The 22651-nt window shown below is 43.0% G+C and overlaps 1 protein-coding gene and 1 pseudogene across 2 annotated transcripts in view; one reads left to right on the top strand and one right to left on the bottom strand.

Moving 5' to 3' along the window:
- Positions 1 to 1315: 1315 nt before the first annotated feature.
- LOC308270060 (N-alpha-acetyltransferase 50-like) lies at positions 1316 to 1773 on the bottom strand (annotated as a pseudogene). Its single transcript has one exon. The product of its transcript is annotated as an N-alpha-acetyltransferase 50-like (transcript).
- A 3548-nt stretch (positions 1774 to 5321) lies between these two features.
- The window catches only part of GALNT8 (polypeptide N-acetylgalactosaminyltransferase 8), a gene marked incomplete at both ends in the record, with an annotated part of 30375 nt that continues 13045 nt past the window's right edge, over positions 5322 to 22651 (top strand). Inside the window, 4 exon segments of the mRNA XM_080704964.1 lie at positions 5322 to 5490; positions 5493 to 5616; positions 13952 to 14118; positions 18516 to 18685. Of these exon segments, the coding sequence (XP_080561090.1) occupies positions 5322 to 5490; positions 5493 to 5616; positions 13952 to 14118; positions 18516 to 18685 (630 nt within the window).

Consider the following 22651-nt stretch of genomic DNA (forward strand, 5'->3'; position numbering starts at 1 on the left):
ACTTTTTAATTAACAGCCTTCATTAGTTGATATTAAGTGCATTTATGTACCAAAAGTCCATCTATGCTTTAAGATATTTTAATATGTCCAAGAGACCACAGCTGCTTTAAGTTTATATAACGGTAACAACCTATAAAGACATCAATGCCATTTTAAAGGTTAACTATTGTTGGGCTTACTTAAGGAAAAGGACAGGAAGGAAAAAATTAAATCAAAACAAACTTCTTAGGTGAATTGAAGGCTATACCTCTAGCTGGGATATTAAAAAACAAATTAATCTCACCAGCCCAGACTCCAAGAGTTAATGCCTTTAGCAACAATCAATGGCAGGAAAAGCAAACCTGCTAACAAAAACCAGCCCACTCAATAGCAAAAAAGTAGTTTAATTCATATGCTTTTAGATCAAACTAAAACACTACCTGACCAAACTGCTCCATCCATCAACAAGAAGAGAAAAAACAATTGCTTTGAGAACCTAATAAGTTCAGTATTTCTTTGTGTGTGTGTGTGTGTGTGTGTGTGTGTGTGTGTGTGTGTGTATGTGTGTGTGTGTGGTACTGAGGGTGGAACCCAGGGGGTTTCTACCTCCAGGCTATACTCCCAGACCTATTTTATACTTTATTTGGAAAGAGGGTCTCACTAAGTTGCTGAGAGCCTCACTAAGTAGCTGAGGCTGGCTTCGAACCTGTGCAATCCTCCTGTCTCAGCCTCCCAAGCGCGGGGATTACAAGCGTGCACCACCACACCCAGCTTAAGTTCAGTATTTCTTATAAGGATGAACAAATGGTCCAAACCCTTAAGAGAGTGCTCAGAAGGGTAAAGGTGGAGTGAAGGCAATGTCCAGGGATGGATATCCCACAGATAGTCTTTAAAAACCCAAAGTACCACAGCATGTCAAACTTGTCTATGAATTAGAATAAGATATTGCTGTTGCTTCTTTCTGTTTTTTGAAACAAGCAATATTTCTAGGCTTTGCCCTTCAATGTGAAAGCAGAACATTAGAAAAAAAAAACAGCTAAAAATTTAAAATCATTTGCCACCCAATTTTGGGGACTATATCTTAACTGGGAAACTAAACCGATCTACCATGTCCTTTCTTCAATCCAACCACCTCACAAAAATAAGAACTAAAACAATCCAAACATGATTATTTTCCAAAGTCCTTGAAAGTATTTATTAAATATCTAGAGGAAAGAAAAGGAAGGAGGAAAAACAAGAACAAGGAGGAAGGAAAGCTTAAGAAAGAAGGGAAAATCAATGGGCCTCTCTTTTATTTGTCAACCAGCAAGCACAAGAAAGTTCATCTGTAATTTGTTCAGCTGTCTGTCTTCTGCACATCTGCAAACTGACCAGAAGGGATCTTGAGGTTTTTCTGAAGCCCGTGAGCACCTGCAGGCTCTGTCCTCTTACAATACTTCAGCTTTGTCTCAATAATCTCAAAGGCAGTCTTCCTGTAGAAGTCAATTGCTGCCTCATTGCTGATCTGGACATGCAAATAGGTGTTGTCAAAAGTGCCATCTTTTTCACAGATGTTTAACACATGATTTAACATCTTAGTCTTCGGTGAGGTGTAAAGTCTCTTTTGATTCTGTGAATGATCCACCCTGCAGCAATCTCATTGAAACAGGCAAGTTTAGCTAGCTCGCCAACCTCCAGCACATCCTTGTAGAACTTGTCATTGTAGCTGACTGGAAAGATGCCCTGGTTCAGTCTCTTCAACTGTTTAATATTGTGTGGTGTTACATCTCCCAGCTCGATCCGGGTACCTTTCATCTTCCCTGCCTGCTGAGGCCGTCCTTACCCCTGCTATCAACACCGTCCTCCTCGCTGCCCTCGGTTTGGGCCACTCAACCCCATACGGCGGCCTCTTCGCCTAGAGGAGGGAGCTGAAGGGGTGGCTGAGGCCGTGAAAGGCGAGTGTGGCCCTAGGTCTCCGGACCGGGTGGGAGCATCTCCTTCTACCTCGCAGGAGCCACCGCTTCTTCACACGTGCACCATAAATGGATTATTTTAAAGCATCTGGTTTATGGTGTCTTTCCGTAGGTCGTTAATACACTGGCTACACATTTTGATGCTACTGAGGCTCACCCGTGGACTTTGCTGGAGTGGGTTTAGAATGGCTCTTACCCCAGGGAATGGTCCTTACTTCTAAGCAGTGGTCTTTTCTGTTGTCTTAGCAGAAGGCACAGTGCGTTCAGTAAGATCTTTCCACTAAAACTTATTCAGGACTCCTTGTCTCTCAAGATTATGTGAGTGCCAGTGTTTCTATTCTGCTCTCAAACCTGTAGTGGTTGTTTGAGGCTAGAACACATGTAGTTTCTCCCTGGACTCATTCAGCTTATGACTTGTCCAGAAATCCAGAGGGAACCCCAAAGTAGACTTCAGGGATCCCTCTTTCTCTCTGGGACCCTCCACTACAAGCTCCTGGTGATTCAGCAGCTCCCTGACTCTGTCACTGGAACGCTCAGACTCTGCTTGGAGTTTGCCCTTCTGTGTCATGGTTATGAAGCTGTCTTCAGGCTGAGAGATGGGCAAGTGAAGAGCTCCCCTCCCCCCCTCCCCTGCCTCTCAGGGGTCTTTTGCCTCCCATTTCCTGAAGACCATTGTCTCATATTCTGTTCAGTTTTACAGATGTTTTTAGCAGGAGGACAAATCTAGTCTCAGAAGCCCCGCTATAGTTGGAAGAAGTTGTTGATTCTAGATAGCTTAAAACAACGGGTAGCAGGCGTGGTAGTTCGTGCCTGTCATCCCAGTACTTGGGAGGCTGAGACGGGAAGATCTCAGGTTCAATTAATCTGGGCAATTTAGTGAGGCCCTGTTTCAAAATAAAAAATAAAATAGGGCTTAGAGGTAGAACGTTGAGAGGGACAGTTTTCTCTTCAGACCAACACAATGACCTTTACTTGTCAGAAGTCCACATGTATCTTTTCCTAAGTGCATCACCCAATTTTTGCACAAACTGATAGTTTCACCTTCAGTGATTTAAAGTCCCACTAGGATGCCTACACAAAGTAGGAACCAAACTGTGTGGACAGATGGCAGCTGGCAGGTAAGGCAGTGCTTCAAGCCCCTCATCAGGCAGCACATAGAGTGTTGAGGTTAAATGCTTATGAGGTGAATTAAGTGACTGTATACAATTGTGTCCGCTATAGAGAGTAGTTCTGATGGTAGCAGCCAAGTCTTCCTTCCTTGTCATCGATTAAACTCACAAGATGTGGTTAAAAAAAAATAACTACAAAGCAACAAAGCAAATGAAGAAACATCGAAAAATGTCTTGATTCAAGTGCCATTCTCCTTTTGTTACCTGGTTTCACCTTCTCCATGGTCTATTTTCCAAGGCCAATCATTGGGTGGATTCCTTTCTCTTATTGGTACCCAGAGCTGATGAATTAATTGCAAAAAACTTTTGTCACTCTGCCACTTCTTAAGGTTAAGTATTTATCATCTATATTGACTGCACCATTGGCTCCTCTGTGTTATTTGTCCTCTGTGTTCACATGCATTTGGAGTTAGGAGGCTCTCCAATTCGGCTGCGTTCTTTCTCCTCCCTTGCTGTGCTGAGAGACACTTGTCTAAACCTTTTGATCACTGTGGGGAAGACTGTCTTTCAGCTGAGTTATGCCTCAAAGTTTTCTTATGCAGCAGTCTTATTACCTTATGATGTCTTCTGGGTCATATGACCTCATGTTCCCCCTTTCCTGGCTGAGAAGACAAGATCTAAATACTTGCACCTGGGTCATAATTTGAGTTCAGCATCATGATACATATTATAGATAACCAATACAAGTGTGCCAGAACACTAGGAAATATATATGCAAAAGGAAAGCTACCTGTAGGCTTTCTGTATTAATCACACCTTCTCCCCCCAAAGAAACAGTTACATAAGAAGCTATTACATAAAGAAGGATGATTAAAACATTAGAAAGAAAGGTACACAACCTACTCTAGAGTGAACATTATTTAACCTTCTGGTCCTCAGTTTCTTTACTTGTTAAATAGGGCAATCATAATTGCATCACAGATTGGTTATGAAGACAAAATGAAGTCACATGTATAAAATATCCAACACTAGCCGGGCATGGTGGTACATGCCTATAATCCCAGTACTTGGGAGGCGACACAGGAGGATTACAGGTTCAAGGTCAGCCTCAGCAACTTAGTGAGGATCTTTTTTTTTTTTTTTTTTGGTGGTACTGGGGTTCCTGGAAGCCCTTCTATCTCCGGGCTACACTCCCAGACCTATTTTTACATTTTTATTTGGAAACAGGGTCTCCTAAGCCAGCGTGCGTGGCTGGCTTCGAACCTGCATGATCCTCCTGTCTCTGCCTCCCAAGCGCAGGGATTACAAGCGTGCGCCACCACGCCCGGCTAGTGAGGATCTTTTAAAATAAAAAAATAAATAAAGGGTTAGGGTGTAGGTCCATGTTAGAATGCCCCTGGGCTCAACCCTCAGTTTCATAAAAAAGTAAATAAAATAGATAAATAAATAAAATTCCCAACACTGGTTGGTCCTTAGAAGATGCTTAGAAAAGATTTATTTTTCCCTTCTAATATATGTTTGCAATTTGTAAATGAGTTTTTTTCCAGCCACTATTAGCAATTCTATTTCTTGTAAACTGAATAAGTCTTTCTGATGTTGCATAGATACTTGTAATGTCTCCAGTCTCTCTCTGGAGAACATGACCTGACTATCAATGCATTTCTCAGCTCAATGTCAGCCCCAAGTGTAGCCTTCAATGTGAAGAATTAGATAAGTTTTGATGGAACTCAGGGTAGCCATGGCACTCGCCTTGCCTGGTCAGCCTTCCGTGGTTCTGACAAGCTCCTTCCATCCATCACACCCTCTAGCATGAGAACTTATAAAATTTGGAAAGCAAGTCAGCTTTCCATTACTGGAATGAAGAGCTGAGATAATTAAGTTTACAAAGAGCAAAGGCTTACTTTGGCTCACAGTTCCCCAGGTTTTGATCCATGGTCACATGGCCTGGTGGGGAGAACCAAGACCCTCACTCCCGGGAGCTGGATGGAAAGAGAGAGAGGAGGGGCCAGGTCTCAATATCCCCGTCAAGAACGTGCCCCCCAATGACTGAAGTCTTCCAATTAGGCTCCACCTTTTAAAGGCTCCGCCACTTTCCAACAGGCTGAAGACCAAGCCCCTAACACATGGGCCTTTGGGGACACATTTAGGACCCAAACTATAGCAGAGAGAACATGATTCTAGGAAAATCAGATGGAAAGCAATGCCTAGATGACTTAGGACGGGCTGAAATGTTTTAACTGCCGTCTCCCACCCCCTGTCCTCTTCATTTGCAGAAGGAAGTATGCAGTTGGCTATGAAGCAACAAGAAAGCATGAACAACACCCTGGAGAGGTTGGAAGATGAAGTCCACTCTGTTCAAAAGGCAGTCAAGGCCAAGGGGATGGACCTGGCCAAGGAGAACCAAGGGCTCCGTAAGAAGCTCTTCCCGCATTCAAAGCTCTTCAAGCAGTGGGTGAGGATCTTACTGAGGCCCAGCAGAGAAAGGTCGATGACTTGTGCCAGACGTCTGGCTACAACACGTACCTCAGCAACCAGCTACCCCACGACCGTGCCATCCCCGACACGTGCCACTCCAGGTGGGACGGGCCAGGGCTGGACTTGTGGGGACCTCGCCTTGGTTTGGGTCTGCGCTTTGACAGCTATGAAGGTCAAGAGTTGGAAAGAGGATTGGAGGAGCCAGGGATGGTTGGGGAGGGGGATGAGCACAGTTCTCGTTGGTAATCCGGTTTTATAATGGCAGCTCACAGAAGTTAATAGACTGCTCTGAATATGTGGCCTCTTGGGGATGATCGGAGATGTCAGAGAGACAGAGATCCTTGAGAATTATCATGCGATGGGTCTAATAATTTTTAGAAACGAGAGCACTGAGATCGAGCAAGGACTCCTGCAAATCACACCAAAGTGAGCAGCTCTGTTCCCCTCAAATTCAATCCTTGAATTCCTTTTTGTTATTAAATCTAATGTGAAGAGCCTTCCTCCATAATTAAAAACAAACAAACAGCCGGGTGTGGTGGCGCACACTTGTAATCTCCACACTTGGCAGGCAGAGACAGGAGGATCATGCAGGTTTGAAGCCAACTGTGCTGGCTTAAGAGACCCTGTTTCCAAGTAAAAATATAAAAAAAATAGGTCTGGGAGTATAGCCCAGAGGTAGAAGGGTTTCCAGGAACCCCAGTACCACCAAAAACAAACAAACAAACAAACATTCTCAAAGTCTGGACTTAGAGGCAGATGCTTGTAATCTAGTACACAGAAGGCTAAGAGAGGAGGGTCACAGGTTCAAGGCCAATCTCTTCAATTATCAAGAATTGTAACCTAGGAAGACCCTGTTTCAAACAAAAAATAAAAAGACCTGAGGGTATAACTCAGAAGTAGAATGTCCCTGGGTTTATTCCCCCAAAAAAGTGTGTTGAGATGTGATTCACAATTCACCCATTTAAAATGTGCAATTTGTTTTAGTATATATAGAACTCCATACTCTGTGGCAGCCGCTTCCTGTTTCTCTCCAACTTCCTCATCCTTAGGCAAGCATTCATGTACTTTCTGTCCCATTAGCTTGTGTAAAGATGGCAAAAATGTTTTCATCACTCACGACAACTCCAGTTGATTGGTAGTGACCACCTGGAGTATTAGGGTGACAACACTTTTGAGCCCATACGGTCAAAGGCACAAATGCAGTGATCTATTAGCAATGCCTGTTATGGGAGAGGAACGGGGAGAAGGTGGCACCTAGGCCAGTACTTGCCCTTGTGATAGGGGAGGCAAGTACGACCTAGGAAAATTTCCCCTGTGTCCTCTGCATAATTTAGGCCTCCAAGTATGAGAATGATATTCTGGGAGCTAATGGTAGTTGACGCTGTCTTATCCTTATTTAATTGTGTGGAGCATTCAAGTTTAATTCCATAGAATTAGATAGATTCACAGATGAAGCTGTTTGCCAGAAAGTATTTCTGTGGGTGAAAAATATGTCTGGATGAAGCACCCACCTCTCCTTGAATAACATCTGAGCCACATTAGAGTCGATAAACCAAGCAAGGACTCGTGTTTTCCTGCTGCCCATGAAACAAAAGTGCATGTGACTCAGACATGTCAGGATTTCAGTGCTACCGCATTCTAGAAACCTACATAGCATGAGAACCACAGGTACACCGCCCTCTTGGCTTTCTTGGAGGAAAAGACTCGTTTAGTCAACAAGAGCTGTCACATAGAATCTTGAGTGTAGTCTACACAGCCTGTGCCATCTAGCCCAGCTTCGTGCCAGATGAGATGCCAGTGTGAGCGTGGTTGCCAGGTTTCCCCAGCTTCCTGGATATCAGGAACATCCAGCCCTCTCTTATGTTGTCGACATCCTCTTTATCTTAGAAAAAGGCTGCTCGGGAGGCTGCTGTGTGGAATTGGTCCATCATTTTGGGTAGCTATTAATCCCCACAAATATTAGACAACCAGGCGTATGAAAAGGCAAAACTTCGCTAATCATTCTCTTAGAGGGAGTCCACTGAAGTGCTGGGGACAGGACCCAGAGCAAAATGAAAACTACAGCTCTATGTTTACAAAGAGGTGGGAACTTCAAGATGGTGGTGGTCGTAAAGCATTACGCCAAGTGAGGGGCCAGCGAAGGGCGGGTCGGGTGTGACCACTCGGGCTGCGTTGCCCACAAAGCCGGCCGGATTTGCCTTAGGAAATCCCAGGTGAGGGGATGTTCTGAAGTGGCTGAAAACCTGTTTGCATGAGCACCAATCAGTTTATTTGTTCCACACAAAGTGGTTTCGGGGAACTTGTGGCAGGCATGAAGTTCATCTTTTTGAGCTCTAATGCCTAGAACTTTTTTGCCTTATTTATTTCTGCCATTTTTCCTTCTTGTTTTTTTGGTGGGAGACAGTTTTTTTTTTCTGTGTGTGTGTGTGTGTGTGTGTGTGTGTGTGTGTGTGTGTGTGTGTGATTACAACTCTGACTCTTTCATTGAGAGGAGTTGCTAAATGTCCTCCAATCAAAAGATATCTTTTTTTTTTTTGTATTTGTGGTACTGGGGGTGCAATTTAGGGGCATTCTACCTCTGAGCTACATCCCCAGCCATATTTTTTATTCTTTATTTGGAAACAAGGTCCCACTGAGTTGCAAAGGGCCTCACTAAGTAGCTGAGGCTGTCTGCGAAACTGGATCCTCCTGTCTCAGCCTCTTAAGTACTGGGATTACAAGTATGCACCACCATGCCTGGCAACAAGTATCTTTTTAAAATATCTCTGTGGCACTTTCTGATATGGTGGCCTCTAGTCATGGGGCTTCTTAAACTTAAGTCACATAGCATAAGTTAAATTAAAATTGTAGTTTAGTTTAGTGTGTGTGTGTGTGTGTGTGTGTGTGTGTGTGTGTGTGTGGTGGCAGTGGGGATTGAACTCAGGGGCATTCTACCTCCGAGCTACACCCGTGACCTCTCATTAATTAATTAATTCATGCATTCGCTCATTTGAAACAGGGTCTCACTAAGTTGCTGAGGCTGGCATTGAACCTGTGAATCTCTCACATACTGGGGTCACAGGTGTGCATCAGGTTTTCAGTTATATTGTCACATTAGAAGTTCTTAACAGGGGCTCAGTGGCAAAGTGTTTGCCTTGTCAGTGCAGTGCCCTGGGTTCAACCCCCAGTTCCAAAAAGACACACACACACACACACACACACACACACACACACACACACACACAAGACCCAAATCACAAAAATTAAGAACAAGAAGAAAAAGAGAGAGAGAGAGAGAGAGAGAGACGTTCTTAACAGCAGCCGTGTATGGCTAGTGGCTGCCATAAGTGCAGCACAGAAGCAACACATCGCTGTTTCTGCTGGCAGTCCATGGAGGGCGGCGCTCCGTGTCCCGGTCCCAGCCGGCTTGCTGGGGAAGTCTGGGGAAGGGGAGACTCCACTCGCTGGGACCACAGGAACCACACTCCCCGCCTCTCTTGATTCACGGTGGGGAAGAGAAGTGTTGGGAAAGCACCGAGAATATTTCCAAGAAAACACTCAGAAAGACGCATACAGGGGACAGTTTGAAGAAAAGAAAATCTGGAGGTTTGATGATACAATTATGTGAATTAGAGGGAAGAGAAGCGGCGCAGACTTTTAATTGGTCTCCAGTTTAGCACAATTATCTATTCTTACTCGCAGTTGCGTGTGCATTTATTCTGTGCCTATCCTGTACGAGGCATTAAGAGCTGAGCTTTAGAGACTCTACAGCTTGGGAGGCGGAGACGGGAGGATCGCGCAGGTTCGAAGTCAGCCGCCCTGGCCTAAGAGACCCTGTTTCCAAACAAAAACAACAACAACAACAAAAGAAAATAAGAAAATAAGCAAAGGATGTGCAAAAGATCAAATGGATAGAGACGAAGTTGGGACTTGAAGGAATACCACACTTTAAAACAATTTTATTATATTTTTGGTACTGTCTTGATTGAGTCTAGGGCATTCTACCTCCAAGTTACAGCCCCAGCTCTTTTTCTTTCTTTTCTTTTTTTTCTTTTCTTTATTTATTTTGTGTAGTACTGGGGACAGAACCCAGGGGCATTCTACCTCTGAGATACACCCCCTGCCCAAATTTTATTTTTCATTTTGAAACAGGGTCTCACTGAGTTGTAAAGAGCCTCTGTAAGTAGCTGAGGCTGTCCGTGAACCTCCTATCTCAGCCTCCCAAATGCTGGAATTGCAAGCATGTACCACCATGCCCGGCTCCCCCATCTCTTTTTGTCTTTTTTTTTTTTAAGTTTTGAAACAGGATCTTGATAAGTTGCTGAGGCTGGTCTCAAACCTGTGATCCTCCTGTCTCAGCCTTCCAAGTACTGGACTTACAGGTGTGTACCACCACGCCCAGCAGAAATACCACACTCTTCCAGCATTGACATTACCTGAGAGCCTGGTAGAAACTGGGATCTCAGAGGCCCCAGACCTGCTGATCTAGAGTCTGTATCTTATCAAGATCCCCAAGTGATCTGTGTGTGCACTAGAGTTTGAGAAACATTATAATTTAGTCCCCTCCCTCCAGCTCCCCACCTGGCCACCACGTGTGTGTGTGTGTGTGTGTGTGTGTGCGTGTGTGTTATTGAGGGGCATTCTACCTCCGAGCTACATCCCCAGCCCTATTTTATTTTTATTTTGAAACAGAATCTTGTAGGTTGAGGAGAGTCTTACTACTTGCTGAGGTAGGCCTCAAACCTGTAATCCTCCAGTCTTGACCTCCCAAGTTCTGGGATTACAGCCGTGTGCCATCATGCCTTAGCTTGGCCACCAAGTTTTACTGACAAGGAAATCGGATAGAAACTGTCTTGCTTTTTGCACTCCTTTCTTTCTCCAGGGCAGGGGTTACAAGAGGCATTCCTACCTTCTCACCTGTATTATGGAGGCCACCTATGCCCAATTGCTTCCTGCGTTAGTCAGCTTCCCACGCCTATGAGGAATACCTGAGGTAAACAACTTATGAAGAAAAAGGTTTATTTGGGCTCACAGTTTTGGGGCTTCCAGGCCGTGACTGGTTGGCCCTGTTGCTTCGGGGTGTGTGGCGGCACATTATGGCCGAAGAAATGGTAGTGTAAAGCTCACATTGTGGCTGAGAAGTGAAAGAGGAAGGGGAAGGGGCTGTGGTCCCACCATTCCCTCTGAGGCGTGGCCCCCAATGACCTTAAGAACTCTTACTAGGCCCCATCTTAAAGGTTCCCAGTAGTGTCACCGGAGCAAGCCTTTAACACATGGGCCTTTGCGGTATGTTTAAGACCCCAACTGGCACCTTCCATCAGTTATGCTCATGGCAGCAGAATGTTCTTTTAAAAATGTGAATTTGATCATCCACAAGTGGTGGTGTATGCCTCTAATCCCAGTACTTGGGAGGCGGAGTCAGGAAGGTCATAGGCTCTAGGCCAGCCTCAGCAACTTGGCAAGACCTTTTTTCAAATGTAAAATAAATAAATAAAAAGGGTTGGGGTTGTAGCTCAGAGGTAGATTTCTCCTGGGTTCAATCCCCAGTACCAAAAAATAAAAAGTAAAAAAGATGATTATAACTCTATGGTATGAGCAGTAACCAGCAAAATGGCAGAAGATGCAAACATTTCACAAAGGGAACCATGGACAGAGCCAACAAGAGCCAGCTTGGGATGAGGCCCATCGGTGGATATTCTAGAAGGTTGTATGCAAGCTCTAGGTTGAACTCACCCAGAAGCAACCAGAGTAGAGATAGAGAAAGACTTTAAACCATCCCTCAACCTGCACAGAGATCCATCAGCAAACAATTGAGGCTTCAGTGACCCTGGGGCCTTAAACTTGACTTTCCAACACCATCAGAACAATAAGCTATTCTAACCCAGGGACAGCCCCTAGGATGCCAAGCTAAAAAGTAAAGTAAAGCAGCCAGATGTGATGTCTCATGCCTGTACTCTTAGTACTTGGGAGGCTGAGATGGGAGGACCACAGATTTGAGGATAGCATCAGCAATGTTGTGAAACTCTCGAGTACTGGGATTACAGCAGCCTAGCAAGACTCTATTCTAAAACAAAAATAAAATAGGGTTGGGGGTGTACCTCAGAGGTGAACTGCCCTTAGTTTAATCCCCAGTAACAGAGAGAGAGTGAGAGAGAGAGAGAGAGAGAGAGAGAGAGAGAGAGAGAGAGAGAGAGAGAGAGAGAGAAACAAACCCCCAAATAAAGCCATGAGCTCTTTAATGACTTTTGTTCTATATCCTCTTCCCCATTTCTATATCTACTTCTCTATTTTCCTTTCAGGACTATAACAATGTGTTTCACATATTAGAATAAGCTCTGAGGAATGTGTTGCCCAATAATTCTGACATTATCTGAGCATCAGAATATGCATATATAAAATAAGAGTTACCACAGCACCAGCAATATCATCTGGGGCCATCATTGTTTTTTTGGTCTGTCATGAACCAAAATGGCACATAACTTTGTATAGGAGAAAAGAAAACATAAGCCAATTCAAAAACATGTTAAAAAATGTTCATAGCAGTATTATTGATAATTGCCCAAACATGAAAGTCCTGCATTTATCCACTAGTAAATAGGAGAACAATATATATAATTATATATAATATATTATATATAATATATACAATATATGTAATATATTCCCCAATAAAAAGAAATGAAATACTGATAACTTGCTACGACATTAATGAAACTCAGAAATATTATACACAGTGAAAGAAGCCAGATGCAGGAGACCATATGTATATATCTTCATTTATATGAAAGGTCTGGAACAGGTAGTTCTATAAAAACAAAAATTAGATGCATGGGTACCTATGGCTAGATGTACAAGGGTGAAACAGGTTGGGAAGAAATGAAGAGTGATGGTCGTATGATGAGGTTTCTTTTTTTTTAAATGCAGAACAGAAATTAATATCTTATAGTTCAGAAATCTGGGAAGTCCTGGATCAAAGCTCTGGCTGATTCAGTGTCCGGCGAGGGCCAGCTTTCTGGTTCATAGATGGAGCCATTTTGCTGTGAGAAAAGAGACAAGGCAGAAGGAACAGAGAGCTGGCTGGAGCCTTTGGGGTTTCCTTTTACGTGATGGAAATATTCCATTTTTTTTTGGGGGGGGTACTGTAGATCGTGACATTCTGCCTCTGAGCTACTCCTGATCTATTTTTTATTTGAAAACAGGGTCTCACAAAGTTGCTGAGGAGTGCTGTGAACCTTGGTCCTCCCGTCTCAGCCTCCCAAGTACTGGAATTGCAGACGTGAGCCACCATGCCTGAAAAATATTCTAAAATTTGATTGCACCAATAGTTACTTGGCTCTGTGATAATTACAGAAACTATTGAATTATACACTTTTAAACTTGTGAATTTTGTTGTTTGTAAATACAGGTTTGTGGCCAGCCTCAGCTACTTAGTGAGGCCCTCTGCAACTTAGTGAGACGCTGTTTACAAATAAAGAATAACAAATAGGACTGGGGGTGGGTGTAGGTCTGTGGTAGAATTCCCCTGGGTCAAATCCCCAGTACCACAAAAAAATGAGGAGTTATTGTTTAATGGGTATTAAGTTAACAGTTATTCAAGATGAATAAATCATAGACATCTGTGGTATACCATAGTAACTGTAGTTAATAATGCAGTTTTATATATTTAAATATTTGTTAAGGAGATAGATTTCATGATGTGCTCTTTCTTTCTCTCTCACATATACATGCACGCAGGCGCGCACACACACACACCACATATACACACACCACATATACACAACACACACCACATATACACACACACCACATACACACACACAAACACACACACACACACACCACACATATACACACAGAGAAAAGAATACAAAGGAACTTTTGGTGTTGATGGACATGTTCATGATCTCAATTTGGTATTTTTATCAGAGATGTATACATATGTCTGAACCCACTGAATGATATTCATTAAATATGTGCAGTTTTAAATATACCAATCATACCTCAATAAAGCTATAAAAATGAGGGTAAACTGGTGCCTAGCATATGGCAGGCATTCCATAAACTGTGTCAAGGTTGACTGAAAGTCTGAGAATAGGGGAAAGGGTGGTGGCAGGGGCATAGGAAAGCCAATCTGGACTGGGGGAGGAATGGGCATTCTTTTTGGGATTTGTTGAAAACCCTCTTAGGGTTTGTTGATTACGAGTGGAAGTGTTTACTAGAGATTAAGAAAAAAAAAAAAAGAAAGAAATGTGTTTTATCCATGTAGCAGGATAACTGAGCTGAATGAATGCACATTCTCCTCGCTACTATGATGAACAGCTGAGCGTTTCCGTCCCTAATGAATCTGGGGTTTGATGGGTCGATTGCCTAGACATCATATGTAGTGAAGGGGAAGACCGAGTGGGAGGGCGTAGGTTATTAAAAAGCAGCGTAGTTATAGGAAGTGGTCTCTCACAGGTGTCTCCAGAAGATACACTCTACCCGGCTCCCGTTCCTCAGTGTCATCCTCATATTTATGGACGAAGCTCTGTCTGCTATACAACGGGCCATCACCAGTGTCATCTACCGGACACCCCCTCAGTTGCTGAAGGAGATCATCTTGGTGGACGATTTTAGCTCAAATGGTGTGACATGCAGAAAGAATACTCATACAAATGCCACTTGCCATCTGTGCTCAGCTGAGGTAAGCTCAGAGAACAGCCAGTCTTGCTGGTGTTGTGGCCGAGGGCTTGGGACACCTTGGATTTCTCATGGAGAAAAAAGAAAAGGAAAATTCATTGGGGGACTATGGGTGCTGGCCACATTTAATTGTCAAAAGACAGAGAAGATTGTTAGCTCGATTGCACAGATGAGAAAACTGAGACAGAGATTGATCATACCTTGTGCTCAAATAGCACAGGGAGCCGGTGTGGAGCTGGGGTCAGACTCAGGATCACGTGACTCCTAAGCTACACATCCCCTTTCCAAGCACCGCCAAGGAGTCTTGGGGGGCAAAGTGGAAGGTCGGTAAGGATCCAAGGAGGATCTCGGACTCCAGGAAGATATTCAGAGCCACGTCCTACAAGGAAAAGGCCAGTGTCTCCTGGCACTTTAGCCTGAAGAAAGGAGAGCTGCGGGTGCTGAGACTCCAGAGTGGCCTCAACTCTTGCTCAGAGGATGCCCCTACCTGAGGTCTGGCCCACTCAAACAGGACACACGGGGAAGGTGTAGACAGCGGATCTCGCTGAGTCATTGCTTCTAAATTCAAGAGCCCAGCTCTGTCCCCATAAGCACTATGTCCTTGGATGGCCTAACCAGCCTCTCTATGCTCTGGTCTCTTTATGTGCAGAAGCTGAATGTTGATCATAACAATGATCTCATGAACTCTAGTGAGAAGTAAATGAGATAATAATAGCAGCTAACGTGATTTGTTCCAAGCACACTGTGTTATTTTATTTTATTTATTTAATTTTTTTTGGTACCGAGGATTGAGCCAAGAGGCATTCTACCTCTACACTATACCTCCAGCCCAATTTTATTTCTTATTTGGAAACAAGGTCTTGCTATGCTGCTGAGAGCCTCACTAAGTTGATGAGGCTGGCTTCAAACCTGCAATCCTCCTGTCTCAGACTCCCAAGTACTTGGTTACAGACATGTGCCACTGTGCCCAAGTGTATTATTTTAATCATGACAAAAAACACTATGAAGACGGAACCACTTTTTGCTTCTTTTTTTTTTTTTTGCCAATTACCTAGATGTAAAAACCAAGGCACAGACTAGTCAAAGAGTTGCTCAGCATCACACAACTGGTAAGTGATAGAATTGAGATTTGACCATAAACTCAAATCCAGAGCCATAATTCTAACCATTACAGTCACTAATATATCAATTATGCATGTTGTTTAACTATACATATTGTATATACATTACATATAGCTTATGGCAACCTCTAGACAATTTTATTAATTTGGGGCAACAATAAAATAAGCTAGAATTAAGTTATAAAACCAGAGATAAGGAAGGTTTTTCTAAACTGTGTGGATTGTAAAGTGATAGCTCATCAGAGGCCAATTTTGTTCCTTCCCTGGGGACCTTTAAGTACCAGACAGACGATTTCAACTTGAAGGCCTCTCTGAGGAGAGGACAGATGCAGTGACCACTTAAATCTCCTTGTTGGCTTTCCAGACACTGAAAAGGATCCTTCTTTTTTTACCATGCCCTTGTCTCTTGTTCTTCTAATGGAACCAATGGAGAAATAAGAAGATACAATTCCTGAAGCAAAATTCCACTGAAAACCAGAGAAAAGAAAATGATGAGCTTCATTCATTTCTGAACAAGAAGTTGTCTTCTTGTTCTTGGCTCTACTAGCAAGAAATAGGATCCTGGGATGTCTTCCCTGGGCAGCCGAAGAGGCTCTGGTTCCTCTCCAGGGCTGTCTGAGATGATTTTAGGCAAATCCTTTCACCTCTCTGGCAATTGGCATCTTCATGGATAAATGCCAGGATTGAACTGGAAGACTACTAAAAATATATTTTCATGTGTGGGGACACACACACCTTTTACAATTCCATGTTTCCTCGAAAGTAGATAAAACTTCATTGAAGGACTTTTAAATATGTTTTTCATGTGAACCAATAAAAATTGAGATTATAAGACTATAAGCATGGGACAGACACATAAAGAGAAGTCAGACAAAGCTCCCTATTGTTCTAAACTGCACTGCCATCGTATATTTGTTTCTTCTGCTTGAGTCCGGAACCATTGTTGTTTTCCAAAGAGGTAGTGTGTTTGGATAGGCACACTAAAAGGGAACTATTAGTTATTTCTTGACTGCTGTCACTGGGATAGACATTAGAATTTCTCATTAACCATGGAAACACCAGCTAGGCTGGCCCTTTTACTGAGCATATACCAGAAATTTGCTAATAAAAATAATAGGAAGACTCTACTTATGCAGGACAGAGAAATTTACTACCCATGTGACTTTGGGGGCAAGTCACTCAACTGCTCCACAACTCAGTTTCCTCATCTGAAACGCAGGGGAAAGGCTAGTGCTCACCTGCTAGGACCATTCTGGGGACTGGAATGTGTGAAGTCCTCAGGACATGATCACTCCCAGTAAATGTCAGCAAGGTTATTACAATTTGGCCACCTCAGTCTGTATAATTTGTAGTACTTTTGAAGTTTATTCTTTTCTTGCTTTCTTTCCCTAGATTTGAAGCTTTATTGCATTAGTCAACTGTCTCGAGTATCAGTAAAGCTAATCTAAGATTTGTAGAAATTATATCAATGTAGTTACAATCCTGTAGTTTCTCCTCAACTCTATCCATTCATTCAGTAAGTACCGAGGACTAAACTCAGGGATATTCTACCCGTAAGCTACACCCCTAGCCCTTTTTATGATTTATTTTGAAACAGGGTCTTGCTGTGTTGTTGAAGCTAGCTTCAAACTTGTGATCCTCCTGACTCAACCTTCCAAGTATTGGGATTACTCCCAGTAGGATCAATTAGCCTTTGATCCATGGCTCTCTTTAAATACCTTCAGTAATTGAGTTGCTCAGTCTTGAGTGTAGCCAGAAAAGTTCTATAATGTGGCAAAATTTAGTGCCATATTCATGTAGGTCTTGATTCCCGGTCATGGTTGCTCCAGGTCTCACAAAGAGACTCCTCTTTCGAAAGGTGAACCAACAAGGAATCTCATTCTTTAGCTGTGGGGAGAGGGAAGAATCAGGGGAGGGGGACAGCAAAGGACTTGGTAAACCCTACTAGACATGCACCTAGTCCTTGAGGTAGTAGTTAGACATGGCGTGGGTTCACATCCAAGACTTACTGGATGTGTGACTTGAAAGTTGGTTATCCTTTCTTTCCCTCAGTAAAATGAAAGGACTCTAGTGCCGACCTCACCAGGTTCTTGGAGAATTAAGTGAATTATTAAGAGTATCAGCAAATAACTAAGAGTTACTTGGTTAGGTATTTTGCACATTGCTTGGCGACTTGCATGCAAGTTATATTCATACTTGTAAAGAAGTCAACTGTTATGCTAAGTTAAAGAAAAAAAGCATAGATAGGCTGTATAAAAAAGGAAGAGAGGGAAGAAAAAACCTCATAAACAGTCTGGGAATAGTGAATCTTGTTTGCATAATTTTGGGAGTAAACTCTTCAACTAGAATCTGGCAAAAAGATTAGTCTACATATTCTGTCCCAGTTAGTCCTTGAGCAGGCCAACTGGAAATAGGTAAAACAAATCATTTTCAACTGTTCATGGATTCTCAGAAGGACCTGAGAGTTTAGCCGTGGAGACAGTGTTCTGGGCTATCTCTGCCTAGTCGTCCATCAGCATCTCCACCTTAGTGAGGCCAGGTCTGTGTTGCTCATGCCTATACGCACTTCTAACAGTGGCTGGCACCGCCAAGGAAGGATTGTCATTCTAAGATAGTTTAGTTGTGCAGCAGAGGAAGTAAGGAAGAGTAACGTGAAACCACAGAATAGGGAGAGGAGAAAGTAAGTGCAGAGAGATGAATTTTCAGATATAATCTAAAAGATGCAGTTCAAAGGAAGGAAGATTTATTTTCTCACAGCTTTTTGGACATCTCCAGTCTGTATGAAACTGGGATGTGGAGCTGGAGTTCAGGACATGGTGGCCAAAGGCAGAGGGGAAAGCAAACAGGCTCTGCTCAGGAAGTGAGAGAGGTGAGGAAGCCAGGGGAGTCAAAGACACGAGACCACACAGCCAGGATCCACCTTCTCCAGCCACAGCCTGCCAGCCTAGATAAATCAATTACAAGGGATGTATCCATCGATGAGATTGCAATTCTTAACTATATCAACCCAAAGCTTACTTAACAACACAGGAGCTCTTTAGGGGGGCAATCCATAGCTTATCATGACAGAGATACTATATATTTTCTCAGTTGAGGCTGAAGAATTGCTTTTTCTACACTGGAGGTGATGCACCAGTTGGTGGACTATTTATTTATAAAACAGTATAAATTACTACACATGATCATTGCATTCAGTGCTTCTGTGGGTGTGTGTTTGGCAGAAGAACTCAAGGGGTCCTTGGATGAGAAGATTAAGCTTTACAACCACAAGTATCCTGGACTCTTGAAAATAATACGGCACACTGAGAGAAAAGGTCTTGCTCAAGCACGCAACACTGGTTGGAAGGCCACCACGGCCGAGGTGGTTGCCATCTTGGATACTCACATTGAAGTGAGTGCTCTGTCACTGAGCTACATCCCCAGCCCATCTTTTTTCTTTATTTTGAGGCAGTATAGGGGAGTGGGGATTACAGCTGAGTCAAAATCTCACTCTGCTGCTTGCAAGTGTGTGGCCCTGAGCAGAATATGAGCTTTCTAGGACCCCCTGCTGCACTGAGCACCTAACATGGAGAGTGACATAGGCCTGCACTCGATAAATGGCTAGTAATAAAATAACAAGAAGAATGTTAGAGTGGGATTGTAAAGATCTCTTAGGGCTGAGTTCTAGTCCTGGCTCTGCCAACTCACTCTGGACTGAGCTTCTAGAAAATGCCTCTTCCACTCTCCTACCTGGAATCCTGTGTCTGGGACTGGGTAATTTCTGTTCCACTGTGGTGTCTGGGGAGGAATAGAATTTTCAGTGTAGAGCTTATCTGGTTTCTTTTGCTTCAGTGTCTTTACGTTTGAAACCAGTGACCCTACAGCCACATACTGGGCCCAATTAGGTACCACTCACAACCCCACGTTTATGTTAGCAAATGAACTTTGAGTCTTGTCTGGGTCATACCTTAGGCCACAATCACACTTTGGCAGAAACAGCTAGCTTTTTTGTGCGTGGTGGTCTTGGTTGGTTTTCTCATGTGCAAGATGAAGGGATGCATTCTTTTAAAATATTTTTGTTGGTGCATTGTAATTATACATCATAGTAGGTTCAAAAGCACACAAACAAACATGTATCAAGTCTTGGTGTGTTTCTCTTTAGAAAACCCGGCTACCTACCCCTCCCTGTATGTTATAGTGAGATTGGTAGTGATACCTTCATATATGGGCCTAGGATAATTTGAACTGTTTCTTTAAGATAATTTGAACTTCCTCCTTTTCTCCTCCTTCCTTTCTTCCTTAATGCCCTTCTACTATTCTACTGGTGTTTTTCTTCAATTATCTAAATATCATTTGTTTCCTATTTATTCTCTATGGGAGAAAACATTTGACTCTTGACTTTCTAAGACTGGCTAATCTCAGTATCATACTGTCTAGTTCCATCCATTTTCTTGCAAATGACATAATTATTATTCTTTATGGCTGAGTGAAATTCAATTGTGTATATATATACCACATTTTCTTTATCCATTCATCTGTTGACGGACAACTTGGTTGGTTCCACAATTTGGCTGTTGTGATTGTGCTGCCATAACATTATATACATGTATCACTATAACATGCTGACTTTAATTCTTCTGGAAAGATACCAAGGAGCAGTATTAGGTCTGTGTCATATGATGGTTCCATTCCTAGTGTGTTGAGGAACTTCCATATTGATCTCCATGGTGGTTGCACTAATTTGCAATCCCACCAACAATATATGAGTTCCCATTTCCCTACATCCTCACTAGAATTTGTTATTATTTGGGTACTGGGAATTGAACCCAAGGGCATTCTACCTCCAAGCTACACCCCAAGCCCTATTTTTTATTCTTTATTTTGGAGCAGGGTCTCACTATTTGGGTAGTAGGAATTTAACCCAAGGGCTCTCTACCTCCAAGCTACACTCCAAGCCCTATTTTTTATTCTTTATTTTGGAGTTTGTCTCACTAAGTGGCCGAGGCTGGCCGTGAACCTGCAATCCTCCTGTCTCAGCCTCCCACATACTGGGATTCCAGGCACACACCACTATGCCCAGCCTTGTTTGTATTTTTGGTGGTTGCCATTTTAACTAGAGTTAGCTGGAATCTAGTGTAGTTTTGCTTTGCATTCTCCCAGTTGCCAATGATATGAAAAGTTGAACACTTTTTCATATATGTATTGGCCATTTTTATTTCTTCTCTTGAGAAGTGTGTATGTAGTCTAATCGCCCACTTTTTTTTTATTAAAGGGAAGCACTTCTGTCATAAGGATGATGGTGCAGCTTAAATATAAGATAAATTTGAATATCTTTATGAAGTCAAGATTTCATCAGAATGAACATGCAGCTTCTGACAGAGGCCAAAGTAGCAGGGACTTAAGGTAGAAATCAATTTATCTCCCCCATAACTGTTTGAACATAAGCGGTTCGGGATTGCTGTGACAGCTCCAGGGTGGGAGGGGCCAAGACTCTTCATCTTGTAGTTCTGGAAAACCCAATACCACGTCTGTGTCCTAGCCAGTAGGAAGAGAAAGGGGGCAGGGAGAGAGCGAGCAAGCTCTTTCTTTCTAAGAGAAGTGCCTGAGAGCTGTGTGTATTGTTTCTTGTCACATTCCTTTGGCATCCCCCTGGTCACATGGCCATGCCTGTGTGTAACGGTGGCTGAGAAACATAGACATCAGCCGGCAGGTCACATGGCGGGTTATTTCTTCTATAATTATAGACATAGAGAATAGATCTTGGGGGTACACTTGGTCTCTAGCACACAAAAAATACAAATGAAAACCAACTACAGCATACACGATTAGTGAGACGACCCTAGGTTGTGATGGCTGGGTGTTTCCTACCTATCAAGGCTTTGAAGGGATTTGGCTGGAACTTGGTTTTTCAACATGCACTGAAAGTCCTCATCGTTTCTGACCTGACATGCTTTGCTTTCCTTTTCTGCCCTCTCTCTCTCTCTCTCTCTCTCTCTCTCTCTCTCTCTCTCTCTCTCTCTCTCATCTCTCTATCTCTATTTCTCTCTCATTCCACAGGTGAAACTCTGCTAATTCATTTTCTACAAGAAATCCTATTTCTTTTAATATTTTGTGACTTTTAAAATGAGCTTTATTTGGCCGGGCGTGGTGGTGCACGCTTGTAATCCCCGTGCTTGGGAGGCAGAGACAGGAGGATCGCGCAGGTTCGAAGCTAGCCGCGCGCGCTGGCTTAGGAGACCCTGTTTTCAAATTAAAATGTAAAAATAGGTCTGGGAGTGTAGCCCGGAGATAGAAGGGCTTCCAGGAACCCCAGTACCACCAAAAAAAAAAAAATGAGCTTTTGAAAAATACAGGGATCATCAAGGCTCATTCGTCATTTGTTTTGGCTATAGTGATTCTACTCAGATCTGCGTTCTTTGGGGTATGTGTGTGTGTGTGTGTGTGTGTGTGAATATTTGCCTTTTTTCTTTATTTTTTTCTGTTTTATTTTCTTCTTTTTCCAAATGGCTTTTGGTCTTCATTATTTTTACTTTGTTAACGACACATTATAATTATACAGTGGGCACAATGTGATATTTTGGTTTGCGTACCCATTTGTAATGATCAAATCAGGGTAGCTTAGCACACCCATCACCTTAAACTTTTGTCACTTTTTGATGTAAATAGGACATTCGAAAGCCTCTCTTCCAGCTGTGTTGAGATGTAGAGTGCATTACTGTTAACTATATTCCTCCTAGCATCCCGTAGAGCACCACAGCTTACCCCTTGTATCTAACGGTATTATTGTTCCCACAGACCTGCATCTCTCTATCCCCTCCCCTTCTCTACCCAGACTTCGGTGGCCACTATTCTACTCTCGACTTTCATAAGATCACTCTTTTAGGCTGCGCATTGTACCTGTGCACCGCATTTTCCTCATTTTCCGATGGGCACCATGGTTGATTCCATGTCTTGGCCGTTGTGAATAACACTGTCATGAACACAGGAGTGCAGGTATCACTTTGATACCAAGACCTCATTTCCTTTGGAGAGATACCCAGGCCGCTGTGAGGCTCTCTAAGATCTGTTCCCATCAGAACGAGCCTGAGGCGTTCTTGGAAGAAAATGATCATAACTAAAAGGCAATATTCTAAATTAAGTCCCATTTCTAAGTCACACGGCTGCTGGGCCATGTGGTGGTTCTAGTCTTAATTCTTGGAGGCACGCCCTCCTGTTTACCATTTTGGCTTTACTAATGTACGTTCCTACCAATAGTGTATGAGAGTTCCCTTTCGTTTGGATTTTTGCTGGCATTTGTAATTTTCTGTCTTTGATAATAGGCATCCTCATCAGAGAAAAGTGATATTTCACTGAGGTTTAGGTTCACATTTTGCTGACA

The sequence above is a fragment of the Muscardinus avellanarius genome (assembly GCF_963383645.1).
Source record: "Muscardinus avellanarius genome assembly, chromosome: 11".
In the NCBI taxonomy this organism is placed as follows: domain Eukaryota; kingdom Metazoa; phylum Chordata; class Mammalia; order Rodentia; family Gliridae; genus Muscardinus; species Muscardinus avellanarius.